We start from the raw sequence: 25,553 nt of genomic DNA on the forward strand, positions 1-25,553 counted from the left end.
TTTTGTGTTGACCCCAGGATAGCGACCACTTTGTGGAAGCTAAGGGAGGGAGGGAGGGAGAGAGAGAGAGAGAGAGAGAGAGAGAGAGAGAGAGAGAGAGAGAGAGAGAGAGAGAGAGAGAGAAAATAGTTATGTGTCACAGTGAAACTGTAGCCAGGCCATGATGGAGGAGGATCTGTTTAGTGATAGAATGTAGATGATGAGTCAGAATCATCTTTATTGTCACATCACAGGTTTACAGAGTAAAGACGTGAAATTAGTTTTCGTTCCCATCGTATCGTTATTTCCATAGAAGAAAGAAAGGGAAGAAGAGGAGATGGGGGGGGAGGGGGGAGGGGGGGGGGGGCAAGGGCGGAAAGGACATCAAACAGAAAAAAAACAAATAACAAATGATCTACATATTTACACATGGTACCTGAGATAAGATATAAGGTGTGTGAGCATAGCAGCAGATGTATACTGTGCATGATATGATATATATGGATGTTAGTTAAGGTGCTAACCCAGTGTGAAGTGAGTGGTGCCTTTGAGTGTGTTGCACTCCTGTTTGTGTTTAATTAGTGTAACTGGTTGCATCTTTGTGTTGCAATCAGCTGCAGCTGTTGAGGCCAGACACAAACATGTTGAGGCCGTCCACAAACATACAGACGGACACACACACAAAGTCAGTCCTTGTGAGTGGTTGGTACCACTCAAAAGGGGAGGATTTGATGGTGATAGAATGTAGATGATGAAGAGGAGGGGACCGAGCACAGAGCCTTGGGGTACACCATAAGTGACTGGGTCAGTGGAGGAGTTGCATATCATTGATGTTGGTCACAGTGGTCAGATTAAAGTGCAAAGGGTCGTGCCACTTATGCCAAGGAGGGAGGACTGGTTGATGGTGTCTGTTACAGCCAGCCGTATTGTGTATTTGTATAGTTGGTGTAGGATATAATATGGATTCATTATATTATTTGGCCATTTGTATTGTTTGTAGTTTGTATTACTTTGTGTGTTGCTTTTGTGTTCTGTTATTCCTGTTTCTGAGAGGTGGAGAGGTGGAGAGCTGAGTGCCAAATGACTGTCAGCTGTGGTGATCTGACAGAGATCTGGTCCTGCACGTGGTGAATCGATCCCTGTAACAGTTACAGTTACTGTAAGGGTTACAGTGTAACTGATCATGCCATGGCCTCGCCCCCTAGCTGCTCCTCTAAAACCTCTCAGTCTAACTCATACATGGTTAACTGGTGGCCTGGGGGCCACACGCATCCCCCACCTTCACTTAATGTGGCCCGCAGGTTAATAGCATAATACTGAGATATTATTAATTTCAGCTGTTACAATTCCAAACATGCAAACATGACCCGCTTTAATTACTTCAGTCCATATTAGTAGCTTAATGACTAGTATTAACATTATATTGTCTTTTTTATGTCCAATGTGTTTGTATTTAAGTTCATAACGTTAACATAAGTTTAACTAAATGCATTTGAAATTAAATAAAAATGTTACTTTTCAGGATTACAAAAAAAAAAAAAAATCTGGATCCCAATTCAAAAATAGTTGAAATAGCAGATCTACAAGCTCAAAACGCATCGCACTGCAACGCAGTGTAGCCCATAGCCCATCTACACAAGCTTGTAGATGGGCTATTTTTTGCTACTTTTGTGTGACATAGAATGTTGAATAAAGTTGAAATATGGAGAGACAGTATGATGCAATGTGTGCCTCTGGAGTGAGTGTGGAAATATAGTGGCTCTCTACATCATCAAAGTTGCATCACCCTGGTCTAACTTGACTGGGGGGAGGACAGTCAGCTTCGGTAACGTAGAATCAATCCCTCCGTCCTCCCACCCAAACTTTTACTCGTCATCCATGGTCATACCTTATTATGGAAAGGATTCTGACCGTGATATGTGTCCAGAACTCTGACTCTGTTTTGTCTTAATTTCTTTGAGTTTGTATTTGTTTAGAATAGTTGTATTATAGTAGGTTTGTTTAGGTTCCTTTGCATATTATTGTCTTAACATTTTTGTAACCTTTTTCTTTGTGTTTGATGATAAATCCATGTTCAATTTTTAAATTCCATTGTCTTTTCCGTTATGTTGCTTCCCCTAACCTTAGACTGGGGATGGTAAAGGTTGCAGTGATGTTGCTAGGTTTTCAATGTAATGGGTCCTGGGATGCAAGGGTGGTCTTTTAGATGGGTCCCAGGGACATTTTATGAGTCCCACAAATTCACACCCTACATGGTGCCCGGTGCTTGGACCCGGTTTTGTCAACGGGGGGGGGTTCAGTGCGGACCCGTTCCTGCTTTTCAAGGCCGATACCGATATATATACATATATTAAAACATCATAAATATATTTTTTTTATGAATCTGTAGTATTAGCACACCTTATGGTAAGAAATACTAGTAGTGGACAACAGGTGGATTTAACATACCTTTGACCAATAGAATACATTTAATCATATAACCTTTTAATCGTTATTATTATTTTATTTTGTATTATTTATGAATGTAGAATTTATTTTTACTATTTATTGTGTAGCAATAAAAGACTGAAAACACTGGCTTACAGTGGAATTATTGGCAACTAAAGAAATAGGAATTCAAGAAATAATGAAGACAAATACTGACAATGCCTATGAACATTGGCTTGCAGTTATTGCACATAGCCAACATGCAATAATAATATTAAGCTTGTCATTGAGAAAGGAAAATAAAGTTGTCTTTTTGAGGAGAAGTGGAACCTTATAAGTCACTTTAAGTTTAGCATGAGGGAGAGGGTCTACCCTCTTCAGGGAATTAATTGATATGATATCTCTAGGCTACAGAAAACATTCAGTTGGCTATTAAACATACACAAGACACAGACGATAGACAACCGGTTACTTACAGCTGCCATTAATTAGTGCTTTTGATTGCCTTTGTGGTCAAATCAGGGTCAAATGCATAGGCTCAACGAGCCATCGTTAACCTGCTAATGTTACACAGCTGATTGGCAACATTAATCCAACACATCACTCTGATGTCCAAGCAAGTTGGAGAACACTCTAAAATCGGGGATTTTACTTTGGCTGGTCAATTTAAGATGACAATAATCAACAAAGGTTAGTAGTAGACCTGTATGTATGATGATCAGTTATTATTCCAGACAGTGGTCTATCCAAGACGTTTTAACACGTTTAAGACCAGGTCTCAACCAGCTCCTCATGCCGTCTCTCTCTCTCTGTGTGTGGGGAGGGGAGGGGCTGTGCTGCTGCTGTGCGAGAGTCTCCACACAACGTCTAACCGAGTTATACTTCTCTAGTACAACGGTGTCTAACCGGAGAGTTATACTTCTCCACACACGGTGTCTAACCGAGAGTCCATGGCTCCATGCAGATCACAGCTGACAAATATTATCGGAGCTATTATTAATGTTATCGGTTTTATCGGGATGATGTCATACATCCTGATATCAGACTAATAATTATCGGGCTGATACTTATCGTGCACTACTAATTTTACCGCGAATTATTTTTAAAATTTTCTGTGTTGTTGGTGAAAACTCTAGTGCGTCCCATGGACGCAACTGCGGTGTCATGAATGCGTCCTTTCGCAATATGGTGCGTCAGAGACGCAGGACGCAGGCCTACGAGCATCTCTGCGGTTGTTTCAGACGGGGAGTGGCTGACGTGCCTATGTAATTCATTTTCAAAGAGAGGCGGTGATTATTTGGGACTCGCTGAGAGGTTGAGGGGCGATGAGTAACGACCCTTAAGGTCATAACGTGTCGCATCGCGACGCGTTATGAGCTCGTAGATCTGCTATTTTCAAATATTTTAGTACTTTTACTTTTGGTACTTTAAATACATTTTGATGCTAATGCTTTTGTACTTTTACTCAAGTACATTTTGAATTTTGGCCTTTCACTTGTAACAGACTATTTCTATATTGCAGTATTGGTACTTTTACTTAAGTAAAGAATTTGAGTACTTTTTCCACCACCCCCTCAACTTCTCCGTGCGTCCCAAATAATCAGCGCCTCTCATTGAAAATGAATTACATAGGAGCGTCGGCCACTTCCCGTCTGTAACGACCTTAACAGTGTCAGAGGCAGCGATGAGGAAGAAAATGTAGAGGAAACAGGAGTCAGCAGAGAGGAGAATGTGATTGCATAATTACATTCTATTCACCCTATTAATCATGGAGTTGTATTTTCTTAAAGGTCTATTAACATGTCATAATGAAACAGTGAGGTGTGGTCCAGCAGTGTGAGCTCCAGGGACTCAAAGCAGCAGTCGTACCCAGACAGCAGAGCTGACAGGTGGGGAGGAGAAACACACAGACCTGGGGGGCTATTTAGGTCAGGGGTCTTCAACAGGGGGGGTCCGGGACCCCTAGGGGGCCCTCAGAGTGACTACAGAGGGTCCCCCAAATCTTTGTGTGATATGATTATTTTGTTTTACATTAACCACTTGAACCCTAGCATCCCTTTTCTGAGGAGAACTTTGGCCAAAAATAGCAGATCTACAAGCTCACAACGCCTCGCGCTGCGAGGCGTTGTGAGCTTGTAGATCGGCTATTTTTGGCAAAGAGGCTATAGGCGTAGAGGGAAGAAAGAGCAGACCAAGTAAACAAAATATGTTGAATCTGAAACACAATTTTATACGATATAGGGGGGGTCCCTGCTTCATCTCTCACTCAGCTAGGGGGTCCTTGGCCTGAAAAGGTTGAGGTTGACCCCTGATTTAGGTGATAAATATTCCATACTTTTGCCCAATATTTATGACTTTCTTTTGGCCAAATATGTATTACTTCCAGATCTACAGCTACTAGTTTAAAACTTAGTTTGTATTATTCAGTAAGTTCCATTTATAGAGTTATACTGAAGCCTGTTTCAGTCAGTCATGTGACCTCTGCCACCTCTTCTTCTTTTTTCTTCTCTCTTTCTCTTTTTTTCATCATAAAACCCTCCAGACAGCATAAAGGCGGTTCCTCTTCCTCTTTCCTCTAAACAGAACAAACCACATGTTTTATCATTGGTCAGAATCGTGTGTTGAGAGACGTAGTGATTGGTTGATATGCAGAAAGGGGTTTATCTGGGGTTGGCTTACAGAGAGTTTGGTGTTTGTTTGGTTCAATCTATCAGTCCATGTGAAGCTTCTCACAGAGACACATCTACATCCACCTCTGACCTACGACCTACGACCTGCCTCTCCACCTGACCTACGGCCTACACCTGCCTCTCCATCTGACCTACGACCTCTGACCAGCCCTCCTCTCCTCTCCTCTATTTTCCTCTCCTCTCCACCCCCTTTCCCTCTCGTCTCCTCTCCTCTCGTCTCCTCTCCTCTCCTCTCCTCTCCTCTCCTCTCCTCTCCTCTCCTCTCCTCTCCATCAGAACACATGGAGACTGTGTTTGTTCTACTGATGATGACAGTTGGACTGTCTCATGGTGAGAAGCTGTTTTATTCACTATTACATTACATCACATTATTCATATTCACTATAATTATATCTACTGTCAACAAGCTCTATTAAATCTAGAGTCAGCCAGTAGTTAATGTTCTACTAATCAGCTGTAGTGATCTCAATACATTATATCTCTGGATCGTCAGAGTATGAGAGTGAATTATAGTTAAAGGACAACTTTGTTTTTTTACAACCAATGTTTATGTTTTAGATTGTAATTAAAGTAAATAAAAGATGAGTGTTAAAAATTTTAAATTTACTGCTTTCTATAGTTTTAGCAATTTTCACAATCTTTTTTACAGTGTTTTCACAGTGGGCGGGGGCATTCTGTCCGGTGGCTAAATATGTATTTTTTTAACACAATAACCCGGCGTTTTCTTTATTATTATTTACAGTAGCTCTTCTAGCCCCCAATAACTCACATCTGGCCATCTCAGACAGCCGGACCTTTTTTATTGTGTAAAAAAGGCATATTTAGCCACCGGACAGAATGCCCCCGCCCACTGTAAAAAATATCGCAAAAAATGCTAAAACTATAGAAAGCAGTAAATGAAAAAAAAATTACACTCATCATTTATTTACTTTAATTACAAGCTAAAATATAAACCCTGGTTGTAAAAAACCAAAGTTGTCCTTTAAAGGTGCTGTAGGGACGGCTGCAGAGTTATCAGCCTGAAGCTTTGTGAAATATTATTAAATATTATTAAGGACAACTTTGTTTTTTTTACAACAAATGTTTATGTTTTAGCTTGTAATTAAAGTAAATAAAAGATGAGTGTTATTTTTTTTTTCATTTACTGCTTTCTATAGTTTAAGCAATTTTCGCGATCTTTTTTACAGTGGGCGGGGGCATTCTGTCCGGTGGCTAAATATGTCTTTTTTACACAATAAAAAAAGGTCCTGTGGTCTTTGATGGTCAGATGTGAGTTATTGGGGGCTAGAAGAGCTACTGTAAATAGTAATAAAGAAAACTCCAGGTTATTGTGTAAAAAAATACATATTTAGCCACCGGACAGAATGCCCCCACCCACTGTAAAAAAAAAAGATCGCAAAAATTGCTAAAACTATAGAAAGAAAAAATATTACACTCATCTTTTATTTGCTTTAATTACAATCTAAAACATAAACCTTGGTTGTAAAAAAAACAAAGTTGTCCTTTAAGTCACATGTATTTAGAGTTTGTGTATGGATGGACACTGTTTGGGGGTTCAACTGTTAACCTTTTAAGACCGGGAACGCATCGGTGTCATTTTAAGATTTCTTTGGCTATTAAAAAATAGCAGATCTGCAAGCTCATAGCGCGGCACCGAGTGCCGTGCTATGAGCTTGTAGATCTGCTATTTTTTTTTAAAATCTTGGGAAATTTGTGCAAATCTTTGAATATATATATATTTTTAAAGCAAACATTTTGAACTCAAATCTTTGCATCTGGGGGATTCTACAATTGTCTTCTAAATCCTAACAAAGATCCTAAGAAAAAACTTTCTTGTTGCTATAATATCAGTGGTTTTCATGTCAAGGACTACAAAATGATATGTATTTGGCCGCAGACCCCCATCTCAAAATATGTTGTTCCAGGGACCCCCCAGAATCAAAGATTGGAGTAAAAAATGTGCTTTAAAAAAAATAATATATATATATATATATATATATATATATATATATATATATATATATATATATATATATATATATACATTTTATATATATATATATATATATATATATACATATATATATATATACATTTTATATATATATATATATATATATATATATATATATATATATATATATATATATATATATATATATATATATATATATATATATTTATTTATTTATTTTATTTTTTTTCCAAGGAATTTTCCATGCCAACCCTCTATATAAGTAAGATCTGTCCAGATCTGATTTTATAAATTGACAAAGACAGCTGGTTTCATCTTATTTTATTCCTCATTTAGTTATTCAAATACAGCTATTTCAATATATATACAATATATGTATTCAAAGATTGGCAAACATTTTCACGATTTTTGTAAAATAGCAGATCTACAAGCTCATAGCGCGGCACTCTGTGCCAGAAAATCTAAAAATGACACAGATGCGTTCCAATCATTTCACTGAAAGCACCTTTCATGTTAGTATGTAACAGTAGTTAAAATGTGTTCATTATTTTTTTTATTAAAATGATATCTTATATAAGAGCACAAGAGTACATGCAGCAGAAATAAAAACAATAACAAAGACATAGCAAAAAAGAAAAGAAAAGAAAATGCCATTTCAGAAGCTATAATAATAGAGGGTATGCGCATGCTTAAAGTGAATGGCACATTGAGTGGCAAAGCGAGTGGCAAAGCAACATGCAAAATGAGTTTAACATTGTTTAATGTTGTTTAATGCAATCAGATATGACTTTTCTGTTTGGATGCATGGAATGTCAAGGCCAGAAAGTATTTTTTTGACACTCAATAGGCATTCCTGCATAACTTCCGGGTTTGATGATGATGTCAGACGCATATCCTCTATAATAATAATGATAATAATGAAACTGATTTTTATTGTGATATATTATCTATTTTTCACTCATATTTCAAACTGTCCAGGTACAATATAGAGACCTGCTGTGCTGTTATTTATTTTATTTCATACTATACAGGTATAGAGACCCACTGTGATGTTATTTATTACGGGGCCAGAGCTCTGCTCTGGACACGTATTGTTATTCGCATTATTCTGTCACTTCTTCTTCTGCCACTTTTCGCAGTTCTGGCTGAACCGCGCTGTCGGTTTTTACGAAACTCGGCCATATGGTAGATGGTCATGAAAAACGATCAAAAAATAATTCTCACAATCTTTCGTCCAAAGGTGGCGCTATAGCACTCAATTGAAAATGCCAACTTTGACCAGGTACAATTCATGCCCTGTTTGACCTACAGCCATGAAACTTGGATACACATATGCGTCTCCTCATGCTTAACAACTTTCACACTCTGACTTTTGACCTCTGACCTTTAGATCTCCCACCATTTTGAATTATATGAAAAACAGTCATTGGCTCCTAACTTCTGCATTTTTTCACTTATGGAAAATCCGTTGGAAATTTTTGTAGAAAGTGGTCCAAAGTTCAAGTACGAAACGTTTCGTGCAGATTGCTCAAAAATCCCAGGAGGAGATAGATTTTAACTATTACAGTTTTATGAAAATTATTCATCTGTGCCTAAAACATACATGCAGACTCACATTTCTTTGAAACTTTGCAGAAATGTACAGGGTCATTCCAAATATCACTGAAACCAATCTTACTCCAATTGGCCAAAAGGGGGCGCTATAGCAATTTTTTGAAAAGGCAGACTTTAAACAGGCATAAGTCATGCCTCGTTTGGCCGAAAGTCGTGAAACTTGCTTACACATGTGCCTTGACTCATGAGGAACACACGTATCGATTTGACCATTAAGCTCCGCCCTTAGATTTTCCGCAATTTTGAGCAGTTTGAAAAATACTTGTTTTTGCCAGTTCTGGCTTAACCGTGCATACGCTTTTTACGAAACTCGGCCATATGGTAGATGCTCATGAAAAACTACCAAGAAATAATTCTCACACTCATTCGTCAAAGGGTGGCGCTATAGCACTCAATTGAAAGTGCCAACTTTGAACAGGTACAACTCATGCCCTGTTTGACCTACAACCATGAAACTTCGATACACACATGCGTCTCTTCATGCCCGACAACTTTCGTGGTCTGACTTTTGACCTCTGACCTTTAGATCGCCCACCATTTTGAATTATATGAAAAACAGTCATTGGCTCCTAACTTCTGCATTTTTTCACTTATGGAAAATCCGTTGGAAATTTTTGTAGGCAGTGGTCCAAAGTTCATGTGTAAAATGTTTCGTGCAGATTGCTCAAAAATCCCAGGAGGAGATAGATTTTAACTATTACAGTTTTATGAAAATTATTCATCTGTGCCTAAAACATACATGCAGACTCACATTTCTTTGAAACTTGGCAGAAATGTACAGGGTCATTCCAAATATCACTGAAACCAATCTCACTCCAATTGGCCAAAAGGGGGCGCTATAGCAATTTTTTTAAAAGGCAGACTTTAAACAGGCATAAGTCATGCCTCGTTTGGCCGAAAGTCGTGAAACTTGCTTACACATGTGCCTTGACTCATGAGGAACACATCTATCTCTTTGACCAGTAAGCTCCGCCCTTAGATTGTCCGCAATTTTGAGCAGTTTGAAAAACACTTAAACCCAGGATTTTTCAGCTATTTGCGTGAAACTGTATCATCTGTGTGATCTCCTTTTTCACAGTTACTTATCTGTTGGGCCAATGGCGTCTCCCTTAAATGAAGGCCTCACAATCTCAGGGTCGCCAGTTCAAGCCTCACTTGATGCAGACTTAATTTAAGTTGAATTGCAAACAACATGACTGTATCATTGAATACATGTGCAATTGTTAAAGGTAATGATGAAATGCTTCTTGGAGAGAGTATGTTTTTTTAATGTATGACAAACTTCATTGTGAAAATAACCGATCTACAATCTCAAAACTTTTCAGATAGCAACATGTTTCTGAGCTTGTAGATCGGCTGCTTTCACTGGTTTCGGTAGCGAGGAGACATACAATTTCTCTATTGGTAAATGGTTTGTGAACGAGTGATCTTAGTGTTGGCTTGGTTCATGACAGAAGGCAAGAGTTTATGATCTTCAACAGAAAACATCAGCCTGGACAAAGCTATAGCACTATAGGTAGTGTTGCAGCCTATTAGCCTATCATGGGGCGGCCATAGCTGGGTGGTTAGTGAGCACGCCTAGGGAACCAGAGGCCCTGGTTGCCCCAGGTTCGATTCCAGGCCATCCCAGCATATGCGTCGATGAAATGAAATTTGTCCCTGAGCAAGACTCTTAACCCCTAATTGCTCACAGGTTCTCATTGGAAACAAGACCACAAGGACTTTCATGAACGACCTGTTAAAAGGAATTATCCTTATCCTAGTCCGAAGGTTGAGAGTTCGATTCCTGTTAATGGCAATAGGTTGAGATGTCCAATCTATCCATTCTGTTTCCATCTCTCTCTCTCTCATCAATATATTCCGTTTCCATGTCTCTCTTCAATCTATTCCGTTTCCATGTGTCTCTCTCTCTCTCTCTCTCTCTCTCTCTCTCTCTCTCTCTCTAGTCTCTCTCTCTCCAGTTTCCATGTCTGTCTGTCTCTCTCTCACTGGCACCGTATTATCGCTGCTTGCAGCTATATTTTATCTTATATTTCATACTATACAGGTATAGAGACCCACTGTGATGTTATTTATTTATCTTATATTTCATACTATACAGGCCCACTGTGATGTTATTTATTTATCTTATATTTCATACTATACAGGTATACAGACCCACTGTGATGTTATTTATTTATCTTATATTTCATACTATACAGGTATACAGACCCACTGTGATGTTATTTATTTATCTTATATTTCATACTATACAGGTATACAGACCCACTGTGATGTTATTTATTTATCTTATATTTCATACTATACAGGTATACAGACCCACTGTGATGTTATTTATTTATCTTATATTTAATACTATACAGGTATACAGACCCACTGTGATGCCAGACAGAATGGAGCTCAATGTTATGCAGCCCTGAATGGAACTGTTCATCTACGACTGGTGGAGAAGTTTGAGACAGAACTTGAATACTCATGGAAACACAACACAGTAGAAGTATTCAAGATTAAAAAGAATACACCATATGGGAATCCTTACCAGTCTTACAAACTCAGATCATCCTTTAATTACAGTAGTGGGATATTTAAGATGAGTGACATCACAAGGAGTGATGAAGCTCATTATGTCCTTATAATCTTTAAGGATGGAACGGCCATTGAAACTAATCTCCATCTGTCTGTTCAAGGTAAAGTGTTACTAATAAGAACTGATATAAAATAATGAATATTCATTGACAACAACAACAACAACAACAACATATCCCAGTATCTAGAGACAACATCACTTTTCATTCATTGATAAGTGATTAGTTTACAGTAGTTTAGTGACGTTCAGTAAAACATTGTTATAAACCTTTACTGATTACACAAAGGACTGAAGTTGATATGTTGAACTGTTGAGGTTTCATGTTAATGGTACTTTAATGACTGATTATTGGTATAATTTAATTCATAAATGTTGAATAATCTTCTTTAATATAAGTTGTTTTCTTAAAAAGATATTGAAAGTAGAGAGTAGAGCACTGACATGTCAGACAAAACATATAAATAGTAAATAGTGACTTGCACCACATACTGTAAGTTTTTATTTAGGCTAGAAAAAAAGTTTGACATTGTCACATCTACAGTACTTTCAAATGTAAATGTATTGACTTTCAGTTTTTTTTTAAATTATGTGTCCTCCAGCTCCAGTGTCTCCTCCTCCTCCTAAGCTGTCCTCTGAGTGTCTGTCCCAAGGACAGATGAGGGTGTCCTGCTCCTGTGAAGGGGACAGTGTCCAGTACAACTGGACTCTGGAAGGACAAACCCTGACAGACAAGCAGCTCCTCTATGGACATCATGACACACAGAACATCACACTGACTGTGGGTTCATCTGGGTTCCTGGTCTGTGACGTCAGCAACAATGTTAGCACAGATCTGGCTAATTTGGACATCTCACCATGTCCAGGTGAGACTGAACATGATTGTAACTGATGCTGATGAACATGACATTAATGGAAAATAATAATAATTATTGATCATTATTGTTATTTATTAACGCTTAGTTCTTGTTGGGGTAGTTGTTGTCACTGTACATGTGCACACGCCGTGTCCCTTGCATTTAATCCTACTAACTAATAGTGGGGAAGAGCCATTAATTATATAGCACCCATGGGGACAAGTCAGGGGTTAAATGGGATTCTTTCTTACACCCTGGTCGTCCGGGCATCCACCATACAGGTTTATATACTTATATATATGTCTCTGGGAGTATCTGTCACTCTGACTCTGTCACATGGGAGTTGAGTGATGTTGTTGGAAGGGGGGGGGGTTCTGGGCAGAGGAGTTTGTTTAGCATCGTTTAGCGTTTAGCCTACACAGACATTATTTCCAGACTCAATATTCACCTAAGTTTGACCATTTAGAAAAGTAGTTCTCAAAGTGGGGCCCGGGGACCCCCAGGGGTCCTTGAGGGGGTTCCAGGGGGTTTTCCCAGCAAAATTATAGCATCAAAATCTGTTTTACCACAGTAGCTTGTAGATCGGCTATTTACTTATTTTTATTTTGAAAAAGAATTAGAAAATATGTTAATATTAAGGAAACTCTTCTTCTTTTTTGTATCGTCATCTAATGTCCAACTCAGTGTCGTTTAGCCACGTCCCACTTGGAAGAGACTAAGGTAGTCTATACAGGGGACAGGTGGTGATTATGTGGTCGACAGACTGCTCAAGCTCCCCGCACTCCCACTCCCCTGCATTTATGACACATTTTAACAACACAAATGAGGTGGGGGGATACCTGTCACAAAATGGTTTCAGATGGGGGTCCGTGGCCAAATGCATAATGACTTGGGGGTCCTTGACATGAAGACATTTGAGAACCACTGATATACAGTAGATGATGAATTGAAGGATAAATAAATAAACGCTCCAATGCGACAGATGCTTTTATTGCACAAAATAATCTGTATTTTTTTATATTGTGCATGTTGACTCACTGGAAACACTCTGTTACACCAGTGGATCTCAAAGTGTGGTCCGGGGACCCGATCATGGGTCCTTGAGGGGGTTCAAAATGGACCCTTGCGGGTGTGTAGCTCTGAGTGTACAAATGGACTTGCAACGGGTCCATTTGGTTCCATATACACTCTCAGAGTTATAGGGGTCCATGAAATTAAAAAGTTTGATAACCACTGTGCTACACTAAATGGAACAGAGCCCTCATTAGTATCATTGGTAACACCTGTGAAGGAAGTAAGGAAGAGGCCCAATTTCTTTCCAAAATGGCTGCTGTGCATAGAGCCTAATATCATTCCATGCAATGAATTGGGGTATCCTGAGTCCCATTAATATGTGCTTTTTATTAGTGTGTGTGTGTAGAGAGATATTTAACATATACCTAGAGTTTCAATACTAACGTCCACCATGTCTGTCTGTTAGGCTTCAAATTCATCAACTGCACATCCAACGGGACACACATCTCAGGATGGGTGTTAGATACTAACACCTCATGTCCCACACCGACAACACCACAGCCGACTACACCACCAACAACAACAACCACAACAACAACAACAACAACAAAAACAACAACCGGTGAGAGCACCAGCCTGGGTAGGGAGACCTCCTCCTTTAGCTCCTCCACCACCTCCTCCACTCACATCAGCCTAACCTCCTCCAATCAGACCACACCTCTGACCACCAGCTCAGCCCCTCAGTGGTTCTTTAGTAAGTCCCTTCAGTCATTCTGATGCAGTTAGTTTCTTTACTGTCGTCTTCTGCTTGCATGATGTGTACATCAGTGGTTCTCACTACTTATTCATGTCAAGGACCCCCCTAATAAATATGTATTTGGCTGTGCCCCCCCCCCCCCCCCCTTCTGAAAATATGTTGTGCCAGGCACTCTCCCATACAAGATTTGTGTTGTTGAAAAAGTTGGTAGATCGGCTATTTCAAATAAACAATGTGCATATATTTAGGTTTAAACCCATATATACACATAGTGGATATCCTGCAGGGGAAATTAAGTTTCAGCTTCACCCAGCTGAGTGCTGCCCACAGCAGAGCGTGGAGGGGGGTTAGGGGTTAAGTGTCTTGCTCAGGGACACTTTGACACATGGCTGAGGGCTGGAATCGTACCTGGGACCTCCAGGACCTCCACACATTTAGGGCATAATTTGTCTGTATTTTCTATTTACTTTTTATTTTCATGTTATATTATCTAACTTAGCTGGGGACCCCCTGGGACCCCTTCAAGGACCCCTGGGCGTCCCCGCGACGGACCGCACTTTGAGAACCACTGACCCCTCACATATGAGCGTGTAAATGTTAAGTTTGATAGTGGTTGTGTTGTGTTGTGTTGTGTTCGCCTTAATCTGAAGACTCACCTCTTCAGATTCCACCTCAGCCCAGTTAGCACTTGACCTTTAGCCTTGGTTCATGTGTTGACCTGACATCGTCACCTTGCTAAACTAATGGCCTATAAGTCATTTTTTGAGGAAAATGTTATTTTTGCCTAAGTCAGCTCCTCATGACACTGACCACCTCTGGTAAAATTGCCTATCTCCTAATTGAAAAGGATCAGGCCAGGCCAGCATATGTGTCGATGAAATGAAATTTGTCCCTGAGCAAGACTCTTAACCGCTAATTGCTCACAGGTTCTCATTGGAAACAAGACCGCAAGGACTTTCATGAACGACCTGTTAAAAGGAATTATGCTGTTCACTCCCCTTTTAGTATAATGGCCTAACTCCATAGTGTGACTTAGGACAAAATAGGCCTTTTTTTTGGCCTAAGTCACATGGTTTTGTGACTTAAGCCAAATTATTTACTGATTTAGGCAATTTTGTAATTTCTTTTTTTGGCCTAAATCAGATTTAATTCTATTTAAACCTATAATCTCTTATGTTACATAACTGACAGACAGTGTTATTTCTATTTAATTTCTTATAAACATTTTGGGTGAAATGATTAAGAAATATCATATAGTTTTGTTTTGGATCAGTTTTTTATTTTTCCTGAAAAACTTAAAAAAAAATGACTTAGGCCATTAGTTTAGCAAGGCAACGTTATAGTTTGTATAGTTTCAATGTACAAACAATTATTTGTTTTATGTTATACTGTTTAGACTGATGATAGGTTCTTGGTTTACCTATGATCCTAGATGACTGTCTCTATGTATTTGATGTATTACCTCCTAGTGTTTACCTGCTTACTGTAATCACTCTGGTTTAAGAGCATCTGATAAATGCTCAATCAGGGGTCTTCAACAGGGGGTCCGGGACCCCTAGGGGGTCCTCAGAGTTAATACAGGGGGTCCGTCCAAATGTTTGTGTGATAGGATTTTTCTTTTTTACATTAACCACTTGAACCCTTAGCAGGAAAACTTAAGCCAAAAATAGCCGATCTAGATAGATCGGCTATTTTTGGCAAAGAGTTATAGGTGTAGAGGGAAAAAAGAGCAGCAAAAGTTTAGCTGAAACACAATTTTATACAATATAGCGGGGGTCCCTGCTTCATCTCTCTCTCTCAGCTAGGGGGTCCTTGGCCTGAAAATGTTGAAGACCCCTGGCCTACATGGTAAATTGTGTTGTTGTTGTTGTTGTGTTTGTACAGAGTACCTCCCACTCATAGCTGGTTCTCTGGCAGCGCTGCTCCTTCTCCTGCTGGTCGGTGTTGGAGTCTACTGCAAGAAGAAGAAGAAATCATCCACTGATGTTACTAAACGAGGTCTTTATTGAGCATTTTGTTTCTCATTTTCAACATATTCTGTGTGTTCAGGATGCATGGTTTTATGACCTACTGTAGATATTACTATTACTTTCATGTTCAGGCATTATCATTATATATATAATGATGATGATAATCATATATGATGATGATAAGAGTATATCTTATATTCATATAACTGTTGTGTTTTCTCCACAGATACCGGTGACCAAGACGTGACGTACGCAGATGTGAGGATCCTACAGAAACAGAGTGAGTTAAGATCACATGACTTTAAGATCACATAACGTTAAGATCAGTTAACTTTAAAGGGATAGTTCACCCAAAAAAATACTTATTTTCTATCAATTACACACCCCATGAAGCCTTGAATTCATGGAGATGTTTTAGTTTTTATCCCATTCCTGAGACAATAATTTATTACTTGTAACAGAGTATTTCTACAAAAATGTGAGTACTTTTTCCACCACTGCACAACTGTAAGATCAGATAACTTTAACAGACTCAGTGTTCACAGTGAGCATTATGTCCAACCTCTTCCTCTTTCTCAGTAAACCCAGAGACTGATGGAGTGTGTTCAGTCAGAAAGGAAGGGATCAAAGAATCAATTTCTGTTATGATGGGAAAAAAAAAAAAAAAAAAAAAAAATATATATATATATATATATATATATATATATATATATATATATATATATATATATATATATATATATATATATAAATACATATATATAAATATATATATATATATATATATATATATATATATATATATATATATATATATATATATATATATATATATATATATATATATATATATATATATATATATATATATACATACTGTAGGCTATATTAAATCAGACCTGCAACCTGTTACAGGTCTGTAACTCAGAGAGTGTACAAATGGAACCAAATGGACCCTTACAAAAGGTTTGGTTTCAATTTGTACTCTCTCTGAGTTACATTATCACAGATTTTTCAGTGTAGATTTGGGGCCCATCAAGTAAATATTGTTGAGAATCATGACTGCGTTTAAATGGACAATATTCTGTTCTTCAGAATGACATCATTCACATCAGAGATCACAACTTAACGTTTTACATGGACGCTACATTACAGTAATGCTGGTTTACATGATGCTGCATGGTTTACATAATGCTGGTTTACATGATGCTGGTTTACATGCCTCCAAGTATATGATGGAATATTACCATTGGTCACTGTCTCAGCCCCTCCCATGTCCTGCTCCTAATTGCCCCTCGGCCAATCACCTCTCTCCTCTCCCTGAGGCCTAGAAGAGTCTGATTGGCCTGAGTGCCGTCACCTGTGAGGAGGAGGATGAGTCTGGTTGGGTGATGAGCTGCTGACACTATTAGATTGTGTCTGTTTGTTTGTATAGAGCTCGATCTAGTGTGTGAGGTTCTATATTAAAACACTCTGTGGGCCCTTTTCCACTAAACACACTTTGGTGGTAGAACTGGTTTGGTTTTTTTTATTGGGTATTTAAAAGGTCTTAAAAGTCTTTAAATTGTCACTTTACTGTTATCTGGGCGTAAAAGAAGTGAAAGTATTGAAAATTGAAAATACTTTAGTAAAGTAAAAGTACCACAAAATTGTCCTTAACCCATTTAAGACCTGGAACTTTGTCATTTTTAGATTTGAGCTAAAAAGCATTATTTTACACTTTGGGCTATTCAAAAATAGCAGATCTACAAGCTCATAGCGCGGCACCGAGTGCCGCGCTATGAGCTTGTAGATCTGCTATTTTTGAAAAATCGTGAAAATGTGTGCAAATCTTTGAATACTTATATTTTTAAAGCGAACATTTTTTACTCAAATCTTTGCTTCTGGGGGGTCCCTGGAACAAAATATTTTGATGGGGTTCCGCGGCCAAATACATATAATTTTGGGGGTCCTTGACATGAAAAGGTTTGAGCACCACTGATATAGAAACATAAATTTTTTCAGAAAACTGTTGGGATTTAGGAGACATGTAGAATCGGCTTCAGGTCTTAACGGGTTAAGTACAGTAAATGTACTTTCCACCACTGGCCTAAACACAGTCAGTGAACTAAACCTTGTTGTGTCCTCTCTCTCTCTCTCTCTCTCTCTCTCTCTCTCTCTCTCTCTCTCTCTCTCTCTCTCTCTCCACAGATGCAGCTGGTGGAGGAGGTGCTGGAGGAGGAGAGGATGACGTGACGTACGCAGACGTCTCCTTCCAGAAGAAGAAGAGCAGGAAGGACGTGAGGAGGGCAGAGCGGGAGGTAGAGTACGGTCAGGTCATGATGAAGGACATGAAGACAGCAGACAGTGTAGAGTACGGAGAGGTCAAGGTGTCTGGAGGAGGAGGTCAACGACCCGCCCAGAGCGCCGCTGACCTCACCACAGAGGAGGACTGTCTTTACGCCAAGGTCAAGGTCAAGCAGTGAACTATGATTATGTTAAAGGGATAGTTCACCCAAAAAAAAATACTTATTTTCTATCGATTACACACCCCATGAAGACAGAAGACTTGAATGAATGGAGATTTTTTGTTGTTTTTGTCTCATTCCTGAGACAATCATTTTATGAGCGGGTGTATTTCCGGTAGGAGACACAAAGAGTCTCCTTTTTGTCTCCTACCGGCAGTGGTGTAAAGTAACTAAGTACATTTACTCAAGTACTGTACTTAAGTACAGTTGTGAGATCTTTTTTACTTTACTGGAGTATTTCCAATTTTCAGTACTTTTACTTCTACTCCACTACACCTCAGAGGCAAATATTGTACTTTTACTCCACTACAATTATTTGAAAACATTAGTTACTAGTTACTTTGTAGATATAAATTATTATGTTTATAAAACACACATTAACCCCGTTTAGCCCTATTTTATACATGGGCCATTTGAAAATAGCCGATCTACAAGCTCACAACGCGTCGCATTGCGACGCGTTGTGAGCTTTTAGATCTGCTATTTTCACACATTTCACAACATTTTAGTACTTTTACTTTTGGTATATTTTGATGCCAATACTTTTGCACTTTTACTCAAGTACATTTGAATTCGGGACTTTCACTTGTAACAGAGTATTTCTACATTGCAGTATTGATACTTTTACTTAAGTAAAACATTTGGGTGCTTTTTCCACCACTGCCGACCGGATACATTAGCATCTTTCCGCCGGTCATCAAATTATTGTCTCAGGAATTCGACAAAAACTAAAGAATCTCCATGAATTCAAGTCTTCATGGGGTGTGTTATTGGGTGAACTATCCCTTTAAACGCATACGGTACGAGTGGGGCAGCTAAACGTTGTGGGCACCTCGATGGTTCCATTTGCACACTCTTAGAGTTATTATGGGGGTCCTTTGAAATTAAAAGGTTTTGGGAACAGCTGGATTAGATCTGTACAACAGCTGTGTCCTCACTTCCAATTTAAAATTCACAATTCTTTCCAAAATGTAAAGAAACATAAAGATAAAATGTATGCTTTGGAAAAAAGGCCTGTTTAAAGGGATATTTCACTTTGAAATAAAATAAACATTAAAAGAATGGGGGTAAGAGTGGGGTAAGATGCCTAAAACATAGCCATAGCTCTGATCAATAAATGAAAAAAAGTTAAAGAAGAATCATGGCCTCCTCACGCATTAGAATATCCTTCTGATGCGTGAGGGGGCCATGATTTTTACATTACCTTTTCATCATTTGTTTATATATATTTTAAATGTATTTCAAAGTGAAATATCCCTTTAAGTAATGTAAAGTATACATGATGTGAACATGCACGGTACATCATAGGGTTCAGATATAAGGCACTGAGCGCACAGGTCCAATACGAACCAATACGTGTGTGTGTGTGTGCTCCCTGTGTGTGCTCCCTGTGTGTATGTCCTAACACACCCTATCAGACCTAAACAAACCCTCTGTTCTACTTCTCCTTTATCCCCCAAACTACTGGACTCATCGCTTTGTGATATTTAAAAAAAAAACTGTGAAGCTGTGAAAAACACCCACATCCTGGAATGTCTATCATCAGCCTTTAAAACCACATCAACTTATAGACACAACTTCTGCTTTTCTCACACTTCTCTCTCTGCCTCCTCTTTCTTTTCTTTTTCCTTTTTTTGGGGGCCTTTATGCCTTTATTGATAGGACTGTAGGGTGACAGGAACATACAAAAGTAAAAGTACTCATTATGCAGAATGTCCCGTTTCACACGTTTTCAAATGTATAAAATGTATGCTATACAAATCTTTTGAAGATCAAGTGTCGCAACGCATTGTGAGCTTGTATATCTGCTATTTTCAAATGGCCTAAATGTATATAGGGCTGAAGTGGTTAATGTATGTTTTGCAATAATAATCAAAATCTATCAGTAACTAGTAACTAAACGATTTCAAATAATTGCAGTGGAGTAAAAAGTACAATATTTGCCTCTGAGATGCAGTGGAGTAGAAGTGAAAGTATTGAAAATTGGAAATACTCCAGTAAAGTAAAAATACCTCAACATTTTACTTAAGTACAGTACTTAAGTAAATGTACTTAGTTACTTTACACCACTCCCTGCTGACAGTCATGTACCACATGCAGAGACAGATATCACCCTCCCTGCCCGGCTTCCCTCCCCACGAACACGGGCCAATTTAGTGTTCTGTATGTAGAGTAGACTCTTGACAAAGCCGGTTGCACCACGGTGGTGGATTCGAACCCACAACCTCGGTGGTAGGCAGGCAGTTAACCACTGCACCAGCCGAGCACCGTCTCCCTGCAACAACATACTGTAGTGTGGAGGCGGCAGTGGCTCAGGGGTAAAGCGGTCGGATGGGAACTGCGAGGCAGTGTTGATTTCGTCGACTAAAACCGTGACGAAAACTACACAAAAACTCAATATAAACTAAGCTATGATGACTAAAACTATGACTAAATATGTTGACAATTTCGTAAAAAATCTAGACTATAATGTTAGTGAGGGATCTAGTGGAGAAGAGATCCAGTAGAACTGAAAGACAAGGCATTTTATGTTTGGTTGAGCTCGGGTGTTGCTCTCTGAAAATAGCAGATCTACAAGCTCACAACGCGTCGCGCTGCGACGCGTTGTGAGCTTGTAGATCGGCTATTTTCAGCATGCAACCAAGTGTAAAGTCAGTCATTACGACGCCATCAAGGCACCTCCAACATACATTTTAGTCGACTAAATCAACTGTAGATTTAGTCGACTATAATCTTATGATATTTAGTCAACTGAAAGTAGACCAACAGTAAAACATTTCAGATGACTAAAATATGACTAAAACTAAATGGAATTTGATTCAAAAGACTAATGACTAAAACTAAATCTAAATTTGCTGTTAAAATCAACACTGCTGCGAGGTTCCCAGTTCGGCTCCCCCAGAGTTAGTGTAGAAATGTCCTTGAGCAAGACGCTGAACCCCTAATTACTCCCTATGAGCAGGTTGGTGCCTTGTATGGTTTCCTCCTGTGTGTGTGTGTGTGTGTGTGTGTGTGTGTGTGTGTGTGTGTGTGTGTGTGTGTGTGTGTGTGTGTGTGTGTGTGTGTGTGTGTGTGTGTGTGTGTGTGTGTGTGTGTGTGTGTGTGTGTGTGTGTGTGTGTGTGTGTGTGTGTGTGTGTGAGTGTGTGTGTGAATGTAATGCACAATCTATGTAAAGCGCTTTGGATAAAAGCGCTTTATAAATGCACCATTTACCATTTTAGTGTGGAGACTGTAGCAACAGAGAGAGAATTTCCTAACGGTGTCAAACCTGAAGTAAAGCTTCCAGATATTATTATTGTATATTTTCATGGTTTTCAATCTGCTCCACAAAGGAGGGACTTTCATACTGTAGAACCACCGACACTTAAACACTGGATCTGGATCTGGAGTGCAGATTTAATCATGTAATCATGTATTTCATACAGTAGGAAGTTGGTTGCTTTAACTGCAAATCATGTTTGGTACATCCAGTGTTTCTACTGGATGTCCATACTACTGTAAAGACTGTGTTCACATGTTTAACACATTAAAACCTGGAAAACGTCTGTGACATTTTAGATTTAAACCACTTTAACCACTGGTTTTGGATTTTAAACCACTTTGGCTATTCAAAAATAGCAGATATACAAGCTCATAGCGTGGCACTTTAACCATTATTTTATACTTTGGCTATTCAAAAATAGCAGATATACAAGCTCATAGCGTGGCACTTTAACCATTATTTTATACTTTGGCTATTCAAAAATAGCAGATCTACAAGCTCATAGCGTGTCACTTTGTGCTGCACTATAAGCTTGTAAATCTGCTATTTTTAAATTTCGTGCAAATCTTTGAATATAATATATATATATTTATTTTTAAAGCGATTTTTTTTTACTCAAATCTTTGCTTCTGGAGGTCCCTGGAACAAAATATTTTAGAGATTGGGGGGCTCCGCGGCCACATGTATATCATTTGGGGGTCCTTGACAACCACTGATATATAGAAACATATGTTTTTCAGAAAACTCTTAGGATTTAGAAGACTTTAGAATCGGCCTCAGGCCTGAGCTTAAAGGGATAGTTCAGATCTTTTTTTTCCTCTATGGATTAGTCACCCAGTGGAGACTTGAATTCATGGATATTTTTTTAGTTTTTGTCTGATGACCAGAGGACTGGTAGGCAGAGGTTCCGGTAGGAGACACAAAGGAGACTCTTGTGTCTCCTACCGGAACCTCTGCCTACCAGTCATCAAATTATTGTCTTAGGAATGAGACAAAAAAAATAAAAAATCCATGAATTCAAGTCTCTATGGGGTGAGTAATCCATAGAGAAAAAGTCATTTTGGGGGTGGACTATCCCTTTAAAGGGTTAAAATATATTTATAATGAGTGTCAAACTGTACATACTGTACATACATTACTGTGTGACTGTAAGGGTTAATAATATGTGTGTTTCTGTGGGTCTGTGAGTCAGGGGTTGTAATGTTTTCCATGACGTAAAAACTTCTGCTTTTTCTTTGACCGCCATGATCTGATCTAAACACAGATCTGTTCTTTCTGCTGTTTCCTCCTTCCTGTTTCTGCCTTTCCTTTTCAAACCCCATTCATCCTGTTCAGAGAATCAGCTTCTTCACTTCATTTATGCTGTGAAATGTTTGATTAACTCATTCAGACCGGGAACGCATCTGCGTAATTTTTAGATTTCATTGGGCTATTCAAAAATAGCAGATCTACAAGCTCATAGCACGGCACCGAGTGCCGCGCTATGAGCTTGTAGAATATATATATATATGTTTTTCAAAGCGAACATTTTAACTCAAATCTTTGCTATCTGTCAGTCTACAAATGTCTTCTAAATCCTAACAGTTTTTTTGAAAAAACTTCTGTTGCTATGATCAGTGGTTCTAAAGCTTTTTCCATGTCAAGGACCACCCAAAATGGTACGTATTTGGCCGTGGACCCCCATCTCAAAATGTTTTGTTCCAGGGACCCTCAGAAGCAAAGATTTGAATTACAAATGCGTTACAAACAATATTTATATATTCAAAGATTTTGCACAAATGTTCACGATTTTTCAAAAATAGCAGATCTACAAGCTCATAGCGCGGCACTCGGTGCCGCGCTATGAGCTTGTATAGCTGCTATTTTTGAATAGCCAAAGAAATCTAAAACGACAGAGATGAGTCCCCGGATTGAATGGGTTAATATGCCTATTGTGACTTTCTGCCATAATGTATTTATTTTAGTTGTAGAGGTGAATGACATGAGGTCTGTTTAATGTACAGTACATCATAATGTAATATTATAATAACATTTAATTATATTGGAGGCTGGAATTGCCAGTAAAAACCTGGACTGAACATGAACTAATGATATCAGACAGGTTGTGGTTTATTTGGTTCTAATCTGTCAATCAGGTGTGATTTCCTCTGCAAGCTCATTCACTCTGCTTTCAGCTCATAAAGTCATAAATATACTGTACAAATGTAATATAATACAACATAATATATACACACATGTAGAGGTTTGGTGAAACCAGAGGTGGACAAAGTACTCGACCCCAGTACTTGAGTACAGATACCCCTGGTCAAAATTACTCCACTCACTGCAAGTAAAAGTAGCTCAGTCAAAATGTTACTCAAGTAAGAAGTCAATTGCTTTTAAATATGTATTCAAAAGTACATGCTTTGAAAAATACTTAAAAGTACAAGTAGCAGAGATGTGGCCAATTGCATTTTAGGGAAGAAAAAAAGAAACGGCCAACCTAAAAGGACTCAAGTAAAAGTAACATTTTTGTCTTGGAAATGTACTCAAGTAAGAGTAATAAGTATCAAAAAAATCTAATACTTAAGTAAAGTAGCCTACAGATCCTCAGAATCTGCACTTAAGTACAGTACTCAAGTACATTTACTCCGTTACTGTCCACCACTGGGTGAAACCACCTGCATCTAACATGATGTAAGGATTCATTTACTATGTGTCACTCTTTATCCAGAGTGACTTACAGTAAACAAGGTAAACTAAACACATAGAATGTACAGACAGTGTATGTATGTAATACTGCCATGTGACCCATAGGGGGCAGGAGTCTATCTCCTGTTTCTGTAGTGGTGGTAAAAGTACTTCTAACATTCTTTACTTAAGTAAAAGTATCAATACTGTCCGCAATTGAAATGTAAAGTATTTGTCTACAGGCCTACTCATTATGCAAGATGTCCCATTTCACAAGTTTTCAAATGTATAAAATGTATTCAAATATTTTGAAAATAGCAGATCTACAAGCTCATAATTAGTTGCATCGTGACTCATTGTGAGCTTGTAGATCTGCTATTTTCAAATGGCCGAAATGTATATAGGGCTGAAGTGGTTAACGTATGTTTCGTAATAATAATCAAAATCTACAAAGTAACTAGAAGTGTTCATATAATTGTAGTGGAGTAAAAGTATAATATTTTCCTCTGAGATGTAGTGGAGTAGAAGTAAAAGTATTGGAAATTGGGAATACTCGGACACTCATAAACTAGGATCAGGAGGTAAACCATGAACCCAGCATCAGTCTGAACAATATAATATCAAAACATTATAATGTGTACAATAAAACGATAGAATGCCAGCTAAACAAATGGACTTTAAATGATTATATTATAACATGTCTGTCTCCTCACTCTGTGTCTCAGAGGAGGGCTGTGAACCGTTCAGAAACCTGACTACCAGTGACATCATTGGTAGGCAGGGTTACGTCATTTCAAACTTTTAGTTTTTTATGTTTTTTTTTATGAATGCAAGAACAATGTATTGTGTATTATGTCAGCATGTCAGGAAGAGGGAGGCTGTAGTTTCATCCTCATCAGTGATGCAGATGTAATGATGTCATCATTTATTTCATACATTCATTAGTGCAGTGGTTCTCAAACTTTTTCGTGCCATGAAGGACCCCCAAATAGACACTTATTAGCCCGCGGACCCCCATTTGAAAAGATAAGCCAGGGACCCCCATAATAGAAGATTTTTACGGCTCTAGCAGTGATTTTCAACCATTTTAATTTCAAGGACCCCCCAGTTTGACATGCATTAGGGCTACACAAGACCCCCATTTAATGGCATGTATGTCTCTGGGACCCCAATTCATATTGTAAAACCAATGTTAATGTAACTCTGAGAGTGTACAAATGGAACCAAATGGACCCTAACGGGTCCA

General features: G+C 38.6%; 1 protein-coding gene across 1 annotated transcript in view; it reads left to right on the plus strand.

Moving 5' to 3' along the window:
- LOC311034135 (uncharacterized protein) overlaps positions 1-25,553 on the plus strand; it is a gene marked incomplete at its 5' end in the record, with an annotated part of 61,884 nt that overhangs the window by 13,652 nt on the left and 22,679 nt on the right. The window contains 4 exons of the mRNA XM_084041882.1: positions 5,132-5,426; positions 11,049-11,372; positions 11,872-12,135; positions 13,607-13,762. Of these exons, the coding sequence (XP_083898008.1) occupies positions 5,132-5,426; positions 11,049-11,372; positions 11,872-12,135; positions 13,607-13,762 (1,039 nt within the window). The remainder of the gene's footprint in view (positions 1-5,131; positions 5,427-11,048; positions 11,373-11,871; positions 12,136-13,606; positions 13,763-25,553) is intronic.

Source organism: Gymnoscopelus microlampas (genome assembly GCF_963454915.1).
Source record: "Gymnoscopelus microlampas genome assembly, chromosome: 18".
In the NCBI taxonomy this organism is placed as follows: Eukaryota; Metazoa; Chordata; class Actinopteri; order Myctophiformes; family Myctophidae; genus Gymnoscopelus; species Gymnoscopelus microlampas.